Source organism: Prorops nasuta, unplaced genomic scaffold (assembly GCF_024137725.1).
Source record: "Prorops nasuta isolate Cenicafe-Biocafe unplaced genomic scaffold, Cenicafe_Pnas_1.2 PNAS00003, whole genome shotgun sequence".
In the NCBI taxonomy this organism is placed as follows: Eukaryota; Metazoa; Arthropoda; class Insecta; order Hymenoptera; family Bethylidae; genus Prorops; species Prorops nasuta.
In genome coordinates, this window is record NW_027116800.1 from 3,067,543 (window position 1) to 3,083,646 (window position 16,104).

The following is a 16,104-nucleotide window of genomic DNA, read 5'->3' on the forward strand; positions in this document are numbered from 1 at the left end:
AATTTTTATGCACTAGCTACAATTTCAATTATTGCTTTTAATAAATAAATACTCTTTGCAATTTGACGCTAATAGATAAAGCCATTATTACATGGTAAATAATCAAAAAGTGAATTTAACTTCATCTCAAAGCTAAATCCTGTAGCGTATACAGAAACATTTTCCGTAAAAATTAACTTTCTTGGAACAGTAGATTATCAAAAAGAAATTATTGCAACGTACTATAAAAACTTATTATTGGTTTCTATTCCTTTATTGTATTGTTTTTGGAATGGACAAAACGATAATAATGATCTATAAACTTTGTGTTCAATGACATAAGATTTCTTATTTTATATTAGTACACAATGCTATGATTCATAACAATTTTATCATTACATCCTATAACATGGATATCTGAAAATCGTTATAGCTTAGATCTGGATTTCGTTCTTGTGTGACATAAGAAGCATATAAACGTTCAGATACTTGTATAGGATTTCCCGTGAAAAAAAAAGTGTAGGAAATAATTGTTATATTTAATTGTGGCTGGCAATCTTTTGTTTTAATTATCTAGATACTCTGGAGCTACTCGTCGGGGTACATACTAATTAATAATAACTAGGAACTTGAAGAAGCATGCTTCCATTTCTGTTTATATATATGTATATATATATATACAGAAATACCGATTATCTTTTCGGAAATACCTTTAAGGTAAGATATTCATTAAGAATAGACCCACGCGATACATTTGATCTTTTTGATAATCAAAGTGTTATTTCACTTACAATCTCTTTTTATAAATTAAACTTTAAGTTATCAGAAAAAACTCACAACTCTTTTAGAAAAAACTATGTATTTCCCAGATTACAAGGATGACTAAACGAAATGAATTGATAAGAGCAGAATCTAATAACAAATTGCGAATAAAACAGTTATCAACCTCATTAATCCGTACTTTCCTGCGTATACTGAATGAAAATTATAAGGTAACGAAATATAAAAACCGTAAATTAAGCTATAATATTGAACAATTGAACTAATAATGGCATAAACATAGTCCTTTTTAAATTAACTAGCTCCCTCTTATTTACAAGCTCACATGCCCCTTCGTCATCGTTTTAAATACACTTTGGAAAAAAATTTTTAACATCGTTCATAGAATTACATGGTACACAAAAAGTTTCGTTTACCACTTATGCGCACTTTGTTTCCACGCATCACATCTAATGTATTTCTTATAAATCTTTGAAGTTGCACGCACCATACGGACTATAACGTTATTAATCCTTTTATGAGCACAAGTCAAGTAACAATCAGCGGTTAAAATGCTGAGTGATAATAATCGTATGTAGGCCAGTATGGCTGTAGCCACTCCTAGCTGGTGCGCTGGCGCTTTTTGGCAGGGTGCTCCTCGGAGGAGTGTGCCGGTGCTGGCACTATGATATCACCTCTATTGAACATATATTTAAATTGTGGCATAAACTTCATTACGCTTCTAACTTGAATTAAAGGTAATTCTTCATTAATGGAAGAACATTTTCCTGCTTCCATAAGTATTTTCATCTGCATTCTAAAAGCAACAATTATCTTCCGTTAATTAAAGTAAATCATCTTTCTAAACGGAAATATATTAAGTTTGCCTAGTATATATATTGAAGTGCCCACAGTTATTTTGGTAAACATTGATCAACGTTTCCGAGTGTGTTGTTCAGGGAGAGTATGGTTCTTTAACTAAATGCATCATCATTCATTACATAATACATTTTGTCAATTTTGGTAACAAAGATTGACGTTTGGTTAACGTTGACAAAAGTTTACTATTCATCTGCAGGCGCCTTTATGTATTTCACAAAAAGATCATAGTTTTATTAATTTACCTATTTCCTTGGTATAAATCAATATGAAGAACATCCGTGAGGACCTGTCGGCAACTATTAATGTCACAAGCTGGAAAATATTGTGTGACAAAATCCGGAAGTGTCATTAATAATTCTGTATAGATGTAAGGTTTAAAGTTTATGCAAGGTACTAGCTTATCTTCAACTAGTGCCTTTTGAAGCTGATACGGTGAAACTTGACAGTTTGCAAAAACTGTCTCTACTATAGGTATTAATGGCTTTCTTCCCCTATAACAAAAATATATTATAAATAACTATTTATAATATTATATATAAAATATGGTAAAATCAACAGCATTCTTTTTTAAGACATATTAATACCTACCTAGAATTGTTGTTACTGCCATTCACAGGTATTAAAGGTGGTGGATATTTTGCATGAGATGTATTGTGCACAGGTGGTGTATGTCTTTGAGTGTGCAATAAAGATGATGGTGGTGTTGGTGCAGGCATAAGTGCTTGCACCTGCTCGCTTAGACCAAGCATTTGAGGATAGGTATTCCCACTACCAGCATTTGGTACTCCTATGCTAGGCGTTGTGTATGTAGCCACCCTGAAATACAAAATTATGAATTATGATAATCCAACATAATTAATAAATATTGTAATTGCAATGTTAAAGTGTATGTTTAATGGTGATGCATTCATATTTTATGTTGGTTACTGTATTAAAATGATACCCCTTAATGTAGCCTATTTATAGTTTTTAAAATTATAAGCAAAAGTTTAATATCAAATTATTAAAAACAACCTGCATCAAATATTTTGCATTCAAGTAACATAATGAATATGAAATAAGATAATATAAAAATATTTGTCAAAACAAACTTTAATTATAAAGTGGAAAACTTTGTATATCAATCATGGCTTAAAGTAATTGAAACCTAATGGAGTATCTATGGTATACAAGGGGGACTGGGGATACTAGCATCACAGAATACCAAGAACTAATATCAAGATATTCCTATATGACCTATGGAGTTTTAAAACAATTATGGAATAGCAGTTAAATACATTTATAAACAAGCTTTACACGAATTTATAGAATAATACTGGAAACTGCATGTTATATAAATTTTCATGAAAGTTAACACAATAAAAACAAAGATACAAGTATACCCACTCTCCTTTGATAAACCGCTATGAAAAAATAATGTCACGTATCAAATAACTTTTGTAGAATGCAATCAAATTTATGAAAAATACAAGCAATACAATTGATTAGAGGCAATGTAAAAAATTTTGTAATTCTCATTTTGAGAAACATCTTATATAGATCAGAGAGAATTGTTTATAAAATTGATAAAATAATATATTTAATGGTTAGGTCTTAAGAACTTTCTATAATTCATAAATTTAAACAAAAAGCTAATGCACATAATAAAATTATGATTCAATCAGATATTTAGTATTTGTATTAACTTTTCGCATGCTTTTAACTTTTCATGACCATAATACACTTTACAGGGACTCACCAGTCATCCTTCCCATAGGTTGGATAACTATACAAAAAATCATAGAATGTATGTACAAATGTAGGAACCTATTGTGCAGGCTGTCTACGTTAAAAGATATTTAAATAAATGTTTCAATTTAAATCAAAATGAACACTTGTTTAAAGTAGAATGTTTCTTTTATAAAAATGAGACACTCCATGCATTCTGAACCACTTTCCTTTTACTTATACTGAAGACTATTTATATGATATAAAAATTTGTGGTTATAAGTTAAGCCAACATTTAACATCACAGCAATCTGGTTACTCAGATTTTATATAATTTTTCAGCCATTTTAGTTATAAATCAGAATAAACCTGTTTATTGCTTTATTAGATAATTTTAAAGCAAGTATACAACTTTAAGCAAAAATTCTATGTAAATTAAAGTAACTCTTCAATCAAATTTTTTTCATTTGATGTCAGCAGCTTAAAAATGATTTGGATTAATTATGCAAACTTTCTAATGAAATAACTTACCCGAGGCTGGGTTGACTGGAATGGGCTGTTGCTCTGACAAGAGGGGGTGGTTGAGCTTGAGCAACAGCTTGCATAGTTGTAACTGGATAAACTCCAGGATATGTTGCTGGTGCTCCTCCACCACCCCCTCTACTCCTAGAGGGTGGTTGTGTATATGTCTTAGAGGGTGCAGACAGTTGCTACAATTTGAAAATAAATTGATAAGAATATTAACAAATATTTAATCATTTTACATAGAAATAAATAAAAAGTGATAATGTATTTACAGTTGATTTATATATCAATAGAAAGCTTACATTATGAATTCTCATAATCTGATTTGCCGAAGAGTCTAATGCTGATTGAAAAGCTGGCTGGCCACCAACTAGACCCGACCATCCATTCACCAATTGTGTGACCACAGGATGGGTTGTTACAATTGGTCTTGCCGTTTGCATTACTCGCTGAGGTTGCGGCTGTTGTTGTTGATGCTGTTGTTGTTGATGCTGTTGTTGTTGTTGCTGTTGTTGTTGTTGCTGCTGTTGCTGTTGTGGTTGCACTTGCGACACATTGGTCGTCGGGGCACGCGGCAACATATTTTGTAGAGTAGCGGAACGTACCACCGAATTCATATTGGATTTATTTGCATTGTTTTGTATTTGTGGCGGAGGAGGTGGCGGCGGAGGTTTTGCCGCTGGAGGTGTAGCTGGCTGTTTGGTCCATCCACCTCCGGCACCACTACCCTTACTACTCACCAACAACTGGGAATCCATCACTTTTGTCGGCCAGTAATCCTCAAACCCCGTACCCGGTGGGAAATAACTCTTAATATCACTCAAACTAATCACTGAACATGTTTCACTCGCAAATAATTCATTACGTATACCCTGTACTTTACAACAGAACTTTAAGTATGACAAGTCCCAACCCTCAAGTTTTTCAGCTTTGAGCTTCAAGTTCTCGGTCTCTCCCTCAAAATAAAACAGAGGCACGTACTGAAGACCGTCCTTTACCGTATAAGGAACCACAGATTCCTTGTTTATGCGAATAAAACCGCATTTATCCACTTTTCGTACACTAGAAACACTAGGATTCGTGCCAGTAGTCAATTTTGTGTAACACACTTCAAGGAACGTATAAAATTCTCGCGCATCTGAGAGTCGCACAACCAAATCTTTGCACGTGAATTGTTCCCGCCCAAATTGGTTCTCGCAATGTTTCAGATTGATCTCATTAAATAGTTTGCTCTCAGCCTCGGTAATATAATAGCTCCTTATACATGTACAGCTGTAAATGTCCGAGTGCAAGTAGCTCAGGTACTTATTCAATAATTTAGACTCTAAGATTCGGACTGCACAATATTTCTCGCCTGCTCTATAAATGTATGGTATGTGACAGTCATCGAAACTGGTCCATCCAAAGCGACCACGTTGACTATCATCGTCCAATGGAACTTTGCCACTATCGTTGCTAGTGGATACTGGTTTCCCGTTACTTGACGAATCCGCCTGTCGTTTGCTTAGGAACCCTAGGATACCAGGAAGATTTGTCTGGGGGAGGAGGCACTGCGACCGCTGTTGCTGTTGTTGCTGCGGTTGCTGTATCCCAAGTGCCCCAACCGCATTTGCCACCATTTTCGCTTTATTTGCTTCCACCATTTTGGTAGCCAGCTCACGGATTTCCGCTTCATCAGGACGTTCTTGTTTCACGGCAACTTTTTCAAAGGAACCTGCATCAAAAGAGAAAATCACTCAATGAACCTTTTTGCTACTATATCTAATACTTATTTAGTAAATATAATTGTCAATTCACAGTTGGAAACTATACATCTGTATGGTACCATATATGTACCATACACAACACAACAACTATAAAATAAACATCTTATTATGTGAGTAGGAATCATTTACATAAATTGCTCGAATCTGCGTCAGTTTGGGTCAGAAACATATTAGCCGTATAAGGAGCAATATTAACGAAGATGACGATGACATGCTGTGCGATAAATATTTTTTAAGTTGAGGAAATTATTTAAGAGCGCAGAAAAAATCTAAGCGAGGCTATAGAACAAAAATCAGAATCAATAGTTTATTCGGCTTATACTTTCCTATTCAGTTGGCTGCTTCAGCCAAATTAGGAAAATAACTGTAAAATGTTAGTAACGTCTAATCCTTTAAATTAAGATCAAGTATGTAAAATAAGAATGTGTATTTTCACAATAAATCATTCTAAGCATGATGCATGCGCTTTGTTTCTGGTGTAATTTTTTTCTCTAAAGTAACACAATATTTAAATTACTATCAAATGCTATCAATTTTTTGTTATCTCAAGGGTAGTAGTTTCAGGATATTTAAAAATAAATATAATTTCATACCAAATATAAAGAGTTAGATTAGCGATAGTGACTGGAAACTGCGTAAAAAGAGAATATGATACTCTTGCTGAAACTGCTATAATTTCTATGAGCCTAATGTAGGAGAGAAGAAGAATATAGGACATACGGTGCGACACACGATCGGGCGCTGACTGTGATAATCTCCTATCCTCTAGCCATATGGCATCAACGCTGCTGTCAGCATTCGCGAAAGACACGTCCGTGAAGTCGCTCCTCATCCTTGACGTTGAATCGTCCTCCTTCTCTTTTATATCTATATGTTTCTCTCTCTCTCTCTCTCTCTCTGGTAAACACACTCCCTCGTAAGTCCTACTCCTACTCTCTCTCTCTCTCTCTCTCTCTCTCTCTCTCGTTCGCTCGCTCGCTCTCCCCCTCTCTCCTGCGCAACCTCAACACCTCTCTCTCCCACACATACGCGCACACCAAACTCTCGCTTTATCGAGAGCCCATAATTCCAAATTATGTTGGATCGTTTAGGTTATAGCGAAGGAATCACTGCAAAATGAACACACCGTAGAGAGATTCGAAGAAAAGCATATTGTACACAAAATCTCACAAAAAAGGCTGTTTCAATACCGCGTGAAAACAATTAAAGGCGAGTGCGAGAAGCAATTCACCATGATGTCGCTCCATTGTTTTAACGTTGTTCTTGGAGGTAGAGTCAAAAGATGTAAAACGCACATTTCCCTGCTTCGTATGTAGTACATGAACGTAGAAGAAAGATATAGTAAAATAACGAGAGTGAAGGATGTATAATACAGATAAATCGAATCGTTCAGTGTGCTGACGGTGGTGAGTCTTATCAATGAGCGTGCGTTACTTTTTCGACGTGCAGCGAGAGTAACAGTTACAGTGGCAGCATTGAGGTTATTTGCACAATTTTGTTCGCGTTTTAATAAGAAAGCAGCGACCTCGTCCCTCGCTTTAACGTAAAACACGACGAGGAACCGCGTCTTGGTTCGCGACTCTCGCCGCGCTCTTCACGCTTTCCATCCAACAAGGCGAACGAGCGACGTTTCTCGCTACAAATCCCGTCGCCGTCGCGCTTAAGCGCCAATCCACCAGGTGGCAGTGTCTATCTTCTACCCCTGGTCCCCCTGGAGGCTATTTCGCTTCCTACTGTCCTTTTCCTTCTGTTACGGATTTTCTCTATCTATCTTTCTTTCTTTCTCCGTATCCCTCCCTCGGTAACCCTGTCCCTCCCCCGTCACTATTTTGTTTCTCGTTTTTCCTTATTCTCCCCCCCTTCCTTCACCTTTTCCTCCTTATCTCGGAAAAACCGTACGAAGATCGTTGGAAGAGGCAAGGGAACATATACGCGACTAATACGTATATATATTTGTATATATATGTGTGTGTGTGTGTGTATTCGTTGGAGGAGCACAACAGTATTACCTTTGGGCCCCGATGATGCTTCAAAGTAGTTTATCCTGCTCTCTGACCAGGAGAGTGCCATTATACAGTAACCCGCTGGCTGTCAATTCTTGATTTCAAGTCGTAGAAGAAGCCATGTTGTGACATCGGACTTGTCTGCTTGCAGCTGTACGGGACACTAGGCATTCTCGCGATCTAGCCGACGTATCTGCTCGGTTGAACCATCGCAAGGACCGACCAGAACACAAGGCAATTTTCTTTTTTACTCGGACTGTACCACTAGGTACGTGCCAAGCCAGCTTTGCCGTTCTCCGTTCTTTCGAACACGCGGGTCTACCGCGTGTACTTTCGGAACACATCCAGTACGAGGATTTCTAGACTTCTTCGTGAAAATCGAGGCCATCGCATATTCGCCAAGCTTATTAAAAAGTTATACATATTTCTGAATTAGGTAGCTTTGTATCTTTCGAATTTTAATCCTTTCGGCCTGTGCCAATTATTATGTTAAGCCTATAAAAGGACGAGTATGTGTAGCTCTTTATTACAAATATGCAATAATAAATAGACTCGCAACAAACATTACTTCCAATTCATATGTAGTTTACCAGACTTTAACCTCTTAAAAATGTCATTATTGCTAATTACAGACTTTTTAAAGGCAAATTATTACGGCTTGCACATAAAAAGTATAAGGTAATATGATATGTTGCGATAATGAAACAATAAACGTCAATACAGTCTTTATCTACTCCTGACTCCTCTTTGAATTCTACCGAAAATATTATATGTATATTGACATCGCGCAGCGTTTGCTAGTTTGCCTCCTTCCCTTAGTCGTATCCGAACGCCGATGAGCGAAGGATGGCTTAGTGTAACTCGGCAAGTCGATGCTCAGCAATACTAATGTATAAACCTTTAGTGAAATTGTTACACGTTGGAAATATCATTAATTTCTCCTCAAATGAAGCAATTTCACTCAATGAAATAAGTGCAATAACGAAAAAAATTGATTTTTCATTGTTACTAAATATAAAATCGTGTTAATATTTTTGTTTTTCAATATTTTTACATAAAGTCAAAATAAATCAACATTTTTAAAGGAGTATAAAAACATGATCATTATGAAAGCTTTTTATAAGACCCTTCTACTTTAATTAAATTGTCCCATTATTCAAAAATAACAAAGCCTTTGCTGTATATTAGTAAGCTAAAAAATTATGTACAAATTAGAGGTTTGGCTAAATCTTCAGAATTTTGATATACGCGTATAGGTTTTCTCTAACAGTAGTATGTAGGATTTGTGTTTATTGACTATAAAGGTTTGGGTCAATATGATCACTTTTGAATCTTAAAAAATTAAAAAAATGTACTCGAATATTTACATATACTGCCATCATAATTAATCAAATATTAAAGTGTCTATTCTCATAAAAAAGCATCACAGTTTTTTAATGTAATAATTTGTCTAAACTATTTTCACTTACATCACGTTTAATACTAAATTAAATCAAATATGGTATAATACTGAGGGCTATAGTCAGACAACAGAAAATTGCCTAAATGCGGCTGTTAAAAAACCCCTGGTTTTTATATAAAAGCACAGCTTGTCATAGGAATTACTTTTAGCAAACAAATACATAAAGATGTATATTTAACATATTATGTATGTTGACAAGTGAAAATCATTGTACCCTTGCAATTACATGAGGCATCGTGTGACATGGATTAATTGTGGGGGTAAAGTACATACTGTTCAAAGAATCACCAGAGTATCGTGTAAGATCGTGCGGACGATGTGACAACGCTGCTCGGTCGATATGCTCTTTCAGGCAAAGTGCCAAGATTGGCGAACGAAGGGGGGTATATACATATAGTCATGATTTCAGGTACTATTTCCTCCCCTACCCCCTTTTGTACCATTAAGCTTCATCCCCACCACCTGACTTTTTACGCATTGGTGGGAATTTAAGGAAGAGTGGGGGTAGAAAATTTGGAGAAGGGGAACTGAAGCTGCGCAGAACCCAGCCAGACGTTCGTTTTTCACATACCTCTGCGCAACTTCTATGTATATCGCTCATCAGTCCTATGTACAACTAGCTTCGAACGCACACATCCACAGGTAGCCGTATATAGTATACTTATTATTTTAATCGTGATTTATGGCTGCAGCGTTGCCGGATCTCCTAGTAGGCACACCCACCCCCACTAATATTTTTTTTTACTTTGCAGGATATATATGTACATAATACAGAATACAAAGCGGAAAAGAATGATAAAGTTTGATCGATACTTATAAAAAAATGATGATCTCAGAGCAATATTATAATACTATTAAAAAAAAATGAATATTAAACTTGATGACTTTTATCAATCTATTATCACTATTGAAAGATGGCTGCCATGCCCAATATGTCCGCAGCAAAAACATAGGTTAGGGTACATCCGTTTTGGCAACACTGGAAGGCCATTTCGGTCTATTTATAGCAATTCCCTATTGTCGCTGTTGCTATGCTGTTCTGAGCACACTCCGTAGAAGAGAGGTTAGGTTAGTTTCGAGGAGAAGGGATGAATTATCCCGAGAACAATATGGCGGCAAACCGGATATACCCCCTCCCTCGCGCTTCTGCGCTCTTTTCTCATCGTGTTTCTTATTTCCGTCCACCATAGATAAACATTTTTAAGGAACATGTACTTCGTGCTTTCTATCCATATACATAGGCGCGATAAGTAATCCCGAAGATGAAGGTCGTGCAGGTCTTACAGTGGCTAACGCTCTAAGATGGTAACACGTAGGTGAATTAAAGAGAAAAAAAGATAGCAGCAATAAAAACATGACAAAGAAATAACTAGAGAAAGCTTTCTATTATGTAGCATTAGTACGCTGAAGAAAAAAGTTATAATCAACTGACGAATAGGACGTTTTTTTATATACCAAAACGAAATTGCATATGGCGGCGTACATTGACAGCAGCTGATGATACTCGTGGTATACATACATGTACATGCGATTCTACGCAGCGAATTGCCCGAAAGTATGAGACTCGGCAATGTCCGGGTATCTTCGGGCAGCTGCCTCTTTGTTACATCATTCTTTGGGCTTTATGTACTATATGTACATATGTAGACGGGTACATTATGTACTGCTAGGCCCGTAAGTACATAGTCTCCCCTCTTAGTTTTCTTCCACAGCATATATAGCCCGCATATAACTATATACACAGTACGAGTACTACACATACGAAACGCGGGCGGACAAGAGATCGAGCAAGCAAGCTACGATCTACGTTATATGGAGCGCAGTTTTCAGAATCCATTGCATGGAACGAAAGGAAATAGGGCGTATGCTTTCCACTTACGAAAGATAAATTAATGTTAGAAAAAATTAAGAAGCATAACGCTTCGAGTAAGCATTTTGATTCTTCGAATGATAAAGATAGTTTCAATTAATGCAAAAATAAGATGCGACTCTTACTATGCGTTTTACTTATGCTGGGTAACTGTAAACTTAGTTTTACTGTCTATATTTATATTTATAAAGATAAAAAAAAGTCAACAAGAATACAGCATAATATTTTGATATGGTAAGAGTTTTGGATATCGTTTTGTACGCATCGTACATTTTTTTATTAATATTTATTTTCATGTTACAACAGATATAGCTTCAGTACAACAATAACAACATTTAATATACAGCCAAATGTAAATTCGAAGGCTTTCACTAAATTAACATAGTGATTTGATTCTTTCCAATTATCATTATCTCAAACCACGAATAGATATTACGATATCATACCTTCCGGGTTAAGGGATATTTATACTACAATTATCGTAAAATCCGAAAATCTTTAATTTATTGATTTACGTGTAATTATAATAAATCTGGCAAATACTAACTACACTTTGATTTATAAATTTAACTCTCATTATCACAAATGATTCTATGAAGAAAACCAATAGGCACATTATTTTATAACAACGAAAAAAAGATGATTCATTACATCTAATAAGACTAATTACTTTTCGCGTACTTTAATTAGAAGAATAAAATTGTGCTATTAATAATTTTTGAGTATATTTACTATGGCACAAACTTTCTGAACTATATTATTCGATTTATAACTTTTTATCTTCTTTTCGCAATGCAAACACTAAATCGTACAGATTTGTGAAATAGCAATAAGGAAGATCAAATAAATAAGCAAAATACATTTCCAGAAGTTTGACGAACAAAAAGATCAATAACAATTGCTAATGTAAGGGTTTCCAAAAATCTGCTTTAAAGATCATATATTCTTTTTCTTATATAATTGTGAAAATGTTCACTTTTTTTACTATAAAAGTAGTCCAATTCTAACTTTTTGTAAAAAATGTTACTACATCAGTTTCTTAAATACACATTTTTATTTTAATTTATTCACTTTCATTTTCTCTTTTTTTCTCTTCCACTCTTTCTCTCTTTATATTCAGGATTTTTCTAGCACACAACCCGAAATGTATGTTTGCTGATAGAAGAGCACGCTTTATATAGAACACGAGGTGCCCTTATCCAAAACACCCCACTTGCATCGATGCAACAAGATGATTAAAAAATTGTATGATTCGACAGATGTAAGGTGCAAGTGACAGTTTTAAAGATGCAATTGGGAGAAAAATTAATAAATAGCAGATACAGAAATATTACGAAAAGAGATACGGAAGGACTTGGAGAGAAGCTGAAGTCGTTGAAGAGTGAAAAACAATTGAGTAGGTAGGTGGCTGTTGTAGTATATAGGATGGGGTTGGGTAGGGGTTAGGATTGCACGAGTCGCCGTCTTGCGCGACTACTGTACTGTTCGCCGCCACCGTTGGTGGTGGCGGCGAAGGCTCTGAAACCGCCAGCCGTAAGCCGCCATTGCCCAAACGCCGGAGGAAACCATAACCTCAAACTTACCTTTGTTGATATGAGCTTCGACGATCTGAACGTCCTCATTGCTTTCCCTGTCGTTCATCTTCTTCTCTTTAGCATGAAGGTCCATGCACATAATTCCTTTGAGCTAAATAGCACATTCGACACATGATACATGTACCTTGATCGTTTCACTCTATAATCCGCACGTCAACAATGCTGAAGATGTCCAATTGTGCTCCAAGTCCCAATGTTGACCGCGTTGACACGCGGCAACTCGCGTGTCCCACGTTTATCGCGTATTTTCTAAGTACTGTTTTTCACAGAGGTCTACCGAGAGTTACACTGAGATCCGTCCCGGTTAATTTGAATGTGGCACACGTTGCCAGTTCTTTCTTGCACCTCACCCCTCCCGCCCTTATGTATTTAACGGTTGCGACGTTGCCGCACATCCGGTATCTCCTCTATAGGATTCGCTGATTGGTAGGGAAAACACGGGAATTTTGAGAGGGGGGAGAACAAAAAGAGTGGGGGAAGTACATAGGTATATGAAACGTGGTGGGGTAGGTAAGGGGAAAATATTTACGGAGGGGACAGGAATGCAACATCAGGAATGGAAATTTTCCATGACGCGTATACTAACAGCAACCGTTACATGATCACGTGATCAAACCGGAAATCAAGAAAACGCGCGTAACACCCTTATTACAAAATTTACAAGGCAAATAGAACAGCAAATAGCAAAGTTTTTTCCAGACATTTTACTATCATTTTCCTAAAATATAACTTTGTTAATAATTTCCTTTCTAAGCATTACAAATATAAGATAACAATATATTAAACAATTTTACTACTTAGAAGTATAATAAATTCATTTGGTTAACCTCTTTCAGCTGCCATCAGCTGCAGTTACTACTTAAAATGATATAATTATAATGGTTTATTTTTTAATATGAAGAAATATAACTTCAAATGATTTAATTATATATCTATATATAATATTTCATTATAAAATTAATTTGTTTATATATAATTTATTAGTGAAAATGTATTTTGTGATCTAATTTATATAATAATAATAGGTTTTAAAGAAATTTGTCCAAATATATTGTGAGTACTGTTCAGAAAATCGTTGCGAGTAGATTTAAGATATCCTGTGTGTGTGTGATGGTTGTTTTAGTTATAATCACACATAAATTTATTTAGGTTGATTATTAAAAAAATGAACGATCTTTGTGGTCAAAAGTATAAATATTTTAAATGTTTCAGTCTGGTTAAACTATACATACATACATACGCACACATATATCTACATATATATAATTATTTTACTTTTAGACTTAAAAATATATAATATTCAACTATAAACGAAACGTTATTTGTTATATGCTTTTGTTACGGTAAATTTTGTCGCTATAAGTATGTATTAATCAAATTTTATATTATTTAACATAAATGACTTATTCCTATGTTTAACAAATAGTTGATAATGCAGTACGCACTACTGGTTATTAGCATGCTTCAGTAATGTAGGGAACGTATGAAATGTATCTTTGTGGAAGTGTTACCCCCCATCGTCATTACGTTCTACCGATAATACTTTTAGCAGCTTATGGCTTATAGTATCAGCTGTAGTTTTAAAAATAAAAATATTAACATTACATTTTACCGTTTTGGCAATACATAACGATATGTAATAAGGGTGAAAATCAGCTTATAATAATACGTTTTCTTTTTATGAACTGTTAAAAAAAAAAATCCTAAATAGAAAAACTTATTTTCATAGTAAAAGATTTCATCAAAAGTTTTCGGTGTTTTTTTTTTGTATATTATTTTCTGATCAACAAGTCACGATGACGCTTTGGAGGTTAAATGATGGAAATAGTTTGTTATTAATTCTTTCTTCAACGTAGCTAATCTGTTTTAACTAAATTAATTTTTGTATAATATCTAATTTAAAAACCAGTTCCTAAAAAGATTAATTAGTGCTGAATCTAGCACAGAGTTTTCAAGCACAATGAGCAAAATGTATTCTACTGCAAATCTATCAGACAAGGAGCTTAAAGAACAAGGAAACCGACTATTTAGTCTTCATAAGTTTGAGGATGCTGCCAATTGCTATACAAAGGCAATTGTAAGTGTAAATCCCTATGATCATTGGCTATTCAAGATATTTCTACAATATTTTTACAGATAAAAAATCCAGAAGAGCCAGTGTATTATACAAATAGAGCTTTATGCTATTTAAAATTAAAAAGATGGGAATCGTCATGCCAAGATTGCAGGCATGCTCTTGATATGGATTCCTGCCTTGTAAAAGGGCATTTCTTCTTAGGGCTTGCACTTCAGGAGCTAGAACTTTATGACGAATCTATCAAGCATTTGCAGAGAGGTATACTTATTACTTATCTAACTTTCTCTTAAAAGGTATTATGAGTAACAAACCATCACCTTAGCAAACTAGAATGCAATAAAAAAGCAATTTTTAAGATAATGTTTAACTTGTGGTACCTTTTAAGTACTAATATATTTAAGGAAAAATTATTACAAATTTGATATAATGGTATTTTATCATTCAGCGGTAGATCTCGCTAAAGAACAAAAATTAAATTATGGAGATGATATGACTAGTGTTTTAAGGCAAGCTCGTAAACGTCGTTTTCAATTAAAAGAAGAACAAAGAGTTGCTCAAGATATAGAATTACAAACATATTTAAATCAATTAATAATAGAAGATGCAGAACGCAGCTTAGCTGCTTTAAAGAAAAAAGAAATGGACATAATAAAAACTGATGAAGATGCAATGATTAAAATACAACAAGAAAAGGAAGAAATAGAAGAGAAAAAAGAAGCTAGTATGACCCGCTTAAATGATTTATTTTCAAAAGTTGGAGAGCAAAGAAGGGTTAGTGTACTTGTTTTTAATTGCATTTTGAAAATCAATTATTATTTCTTTAAAATTAAATATTTTCAGAAGCGTGAAGTACCAGATTATTTATGCGGTAGAATTAGTTTTGAAATTCTTCAAGAACCAGTAATTACTCCAAGTGGTATAACCTATGAACGTAAAGATATAGAAGAACACTTACAAAGGGTAGGGCATTTTGATCCGGTAACTCGTGTTCGTTTAACTCAAGATCAGCTAATACCGAACTTGGCAATGAAAGAAGTAGTTGATACTTTTCTTCAAGAGAATGAATGGGCATTGTATTATTAATATGGCCATTGTTGATCCTTTAATATAAGTATAGGATTTTATTAAATTTGCATATCTAACTTTTCTGAGAGGATTGGTGACTTTACATTTACTACATATGTTTGTCTGATGATCAGTAACAGGATTATACTAGATTTTAATGAGATGTTTGCTTTTTCATACAATTATATTACACTTTATTATACTGTTATGAGCATTCATTGAATAAGCATGCTTTATAGTCTTTTATATTCTTATAAATATAAGCTGTAACACAGCAAACATGTTACAATGTTAAAAAACTCTTAAATCTAAATAGGAGATAAATAATTACAATGTAAATTTAATTTGATTATAGATAATAAAAGCAATAATTTATTTTCTGATGCAGTAAGCTTTTATTTATTATGTCATTAT

The 16,104-nt window shown here is 34.5% G+C and overlaps 2 protein-coding genes across 6 annotated transcripts; one reads left to right on the forward strand and one right to left on the reverse strand.

Moving 5' to 3' along the window:
- Positions 1–224: 224 nt before the first annotated feature.
- Positions 225–12,861, reverse strand: LOC136785800 (uncharacterized). 5 transcript variants are annotated; one of them, XM_066747077.1, is made up of 8 exons: positions 6,809–7,220; positions 6,339–6,727; positions 4,155–5,566; positions 3,859–4,037; positions 3,359–3,385; positions 2,209–2,436; positions 1,863–2,111; positions 225–1,555 (listed from the first exon to the last, which is right to left on the reverse strand). In XM_066747077.1, exons 2-8 carry the CDS (start codon positions 6,448–6,450, stop codon positions 1,360–1,362), a joined length of 2,403 nt encoding a protein of 800 aa, XP_066603174.1. In that variant the 5' UTR covers positions 6,451–6,727; positions 6,809–7,220; the 3' UTR covers positions 225–1,359. The 5 variants fall into 5 exon arrangements, with proteins under 5 accessions (XP_066603174.1, XP_066603175.1, XP_066603178.1 ...); XM_066747078.1 differs by lacking the exons at positions 6,339–6,727; positions 6,809–7,220 and adding an exon at positions 12,537–12,861; XM_066747081.1 differs by lacking the exons at positions 6,339–6,727; positions 6,809–7,220 and adding an exon at positions 7,628–7,779.
- A 1,103-nt stretch (positions 12,862–13,964) lies between these two features.
- STUB1 (STIP1 homology and U-box containing protein 1) lies at positions 13,965–16,073 on the forward strand. The gene is made up of 4 exons (XM_066747831.1): positions 13,965–14,625; positions 14,685–14,883; positions 15,071–15,396; positions 15,466–16,073. Exons 1-4 carry the CDS (start codon positions 14,509–14,511, stop codon positions 15,706–15,708), a joined length of 885 nt encoding a protein of 294 aa, XP_066603928.1. The 5' UTR covers positions 13,965–14,508; the 3' UTR covers positions 15,709–16,073.
- The last annotated feature ends 31 nt before the right edge of the window (positions 16,074–16,104 follow it).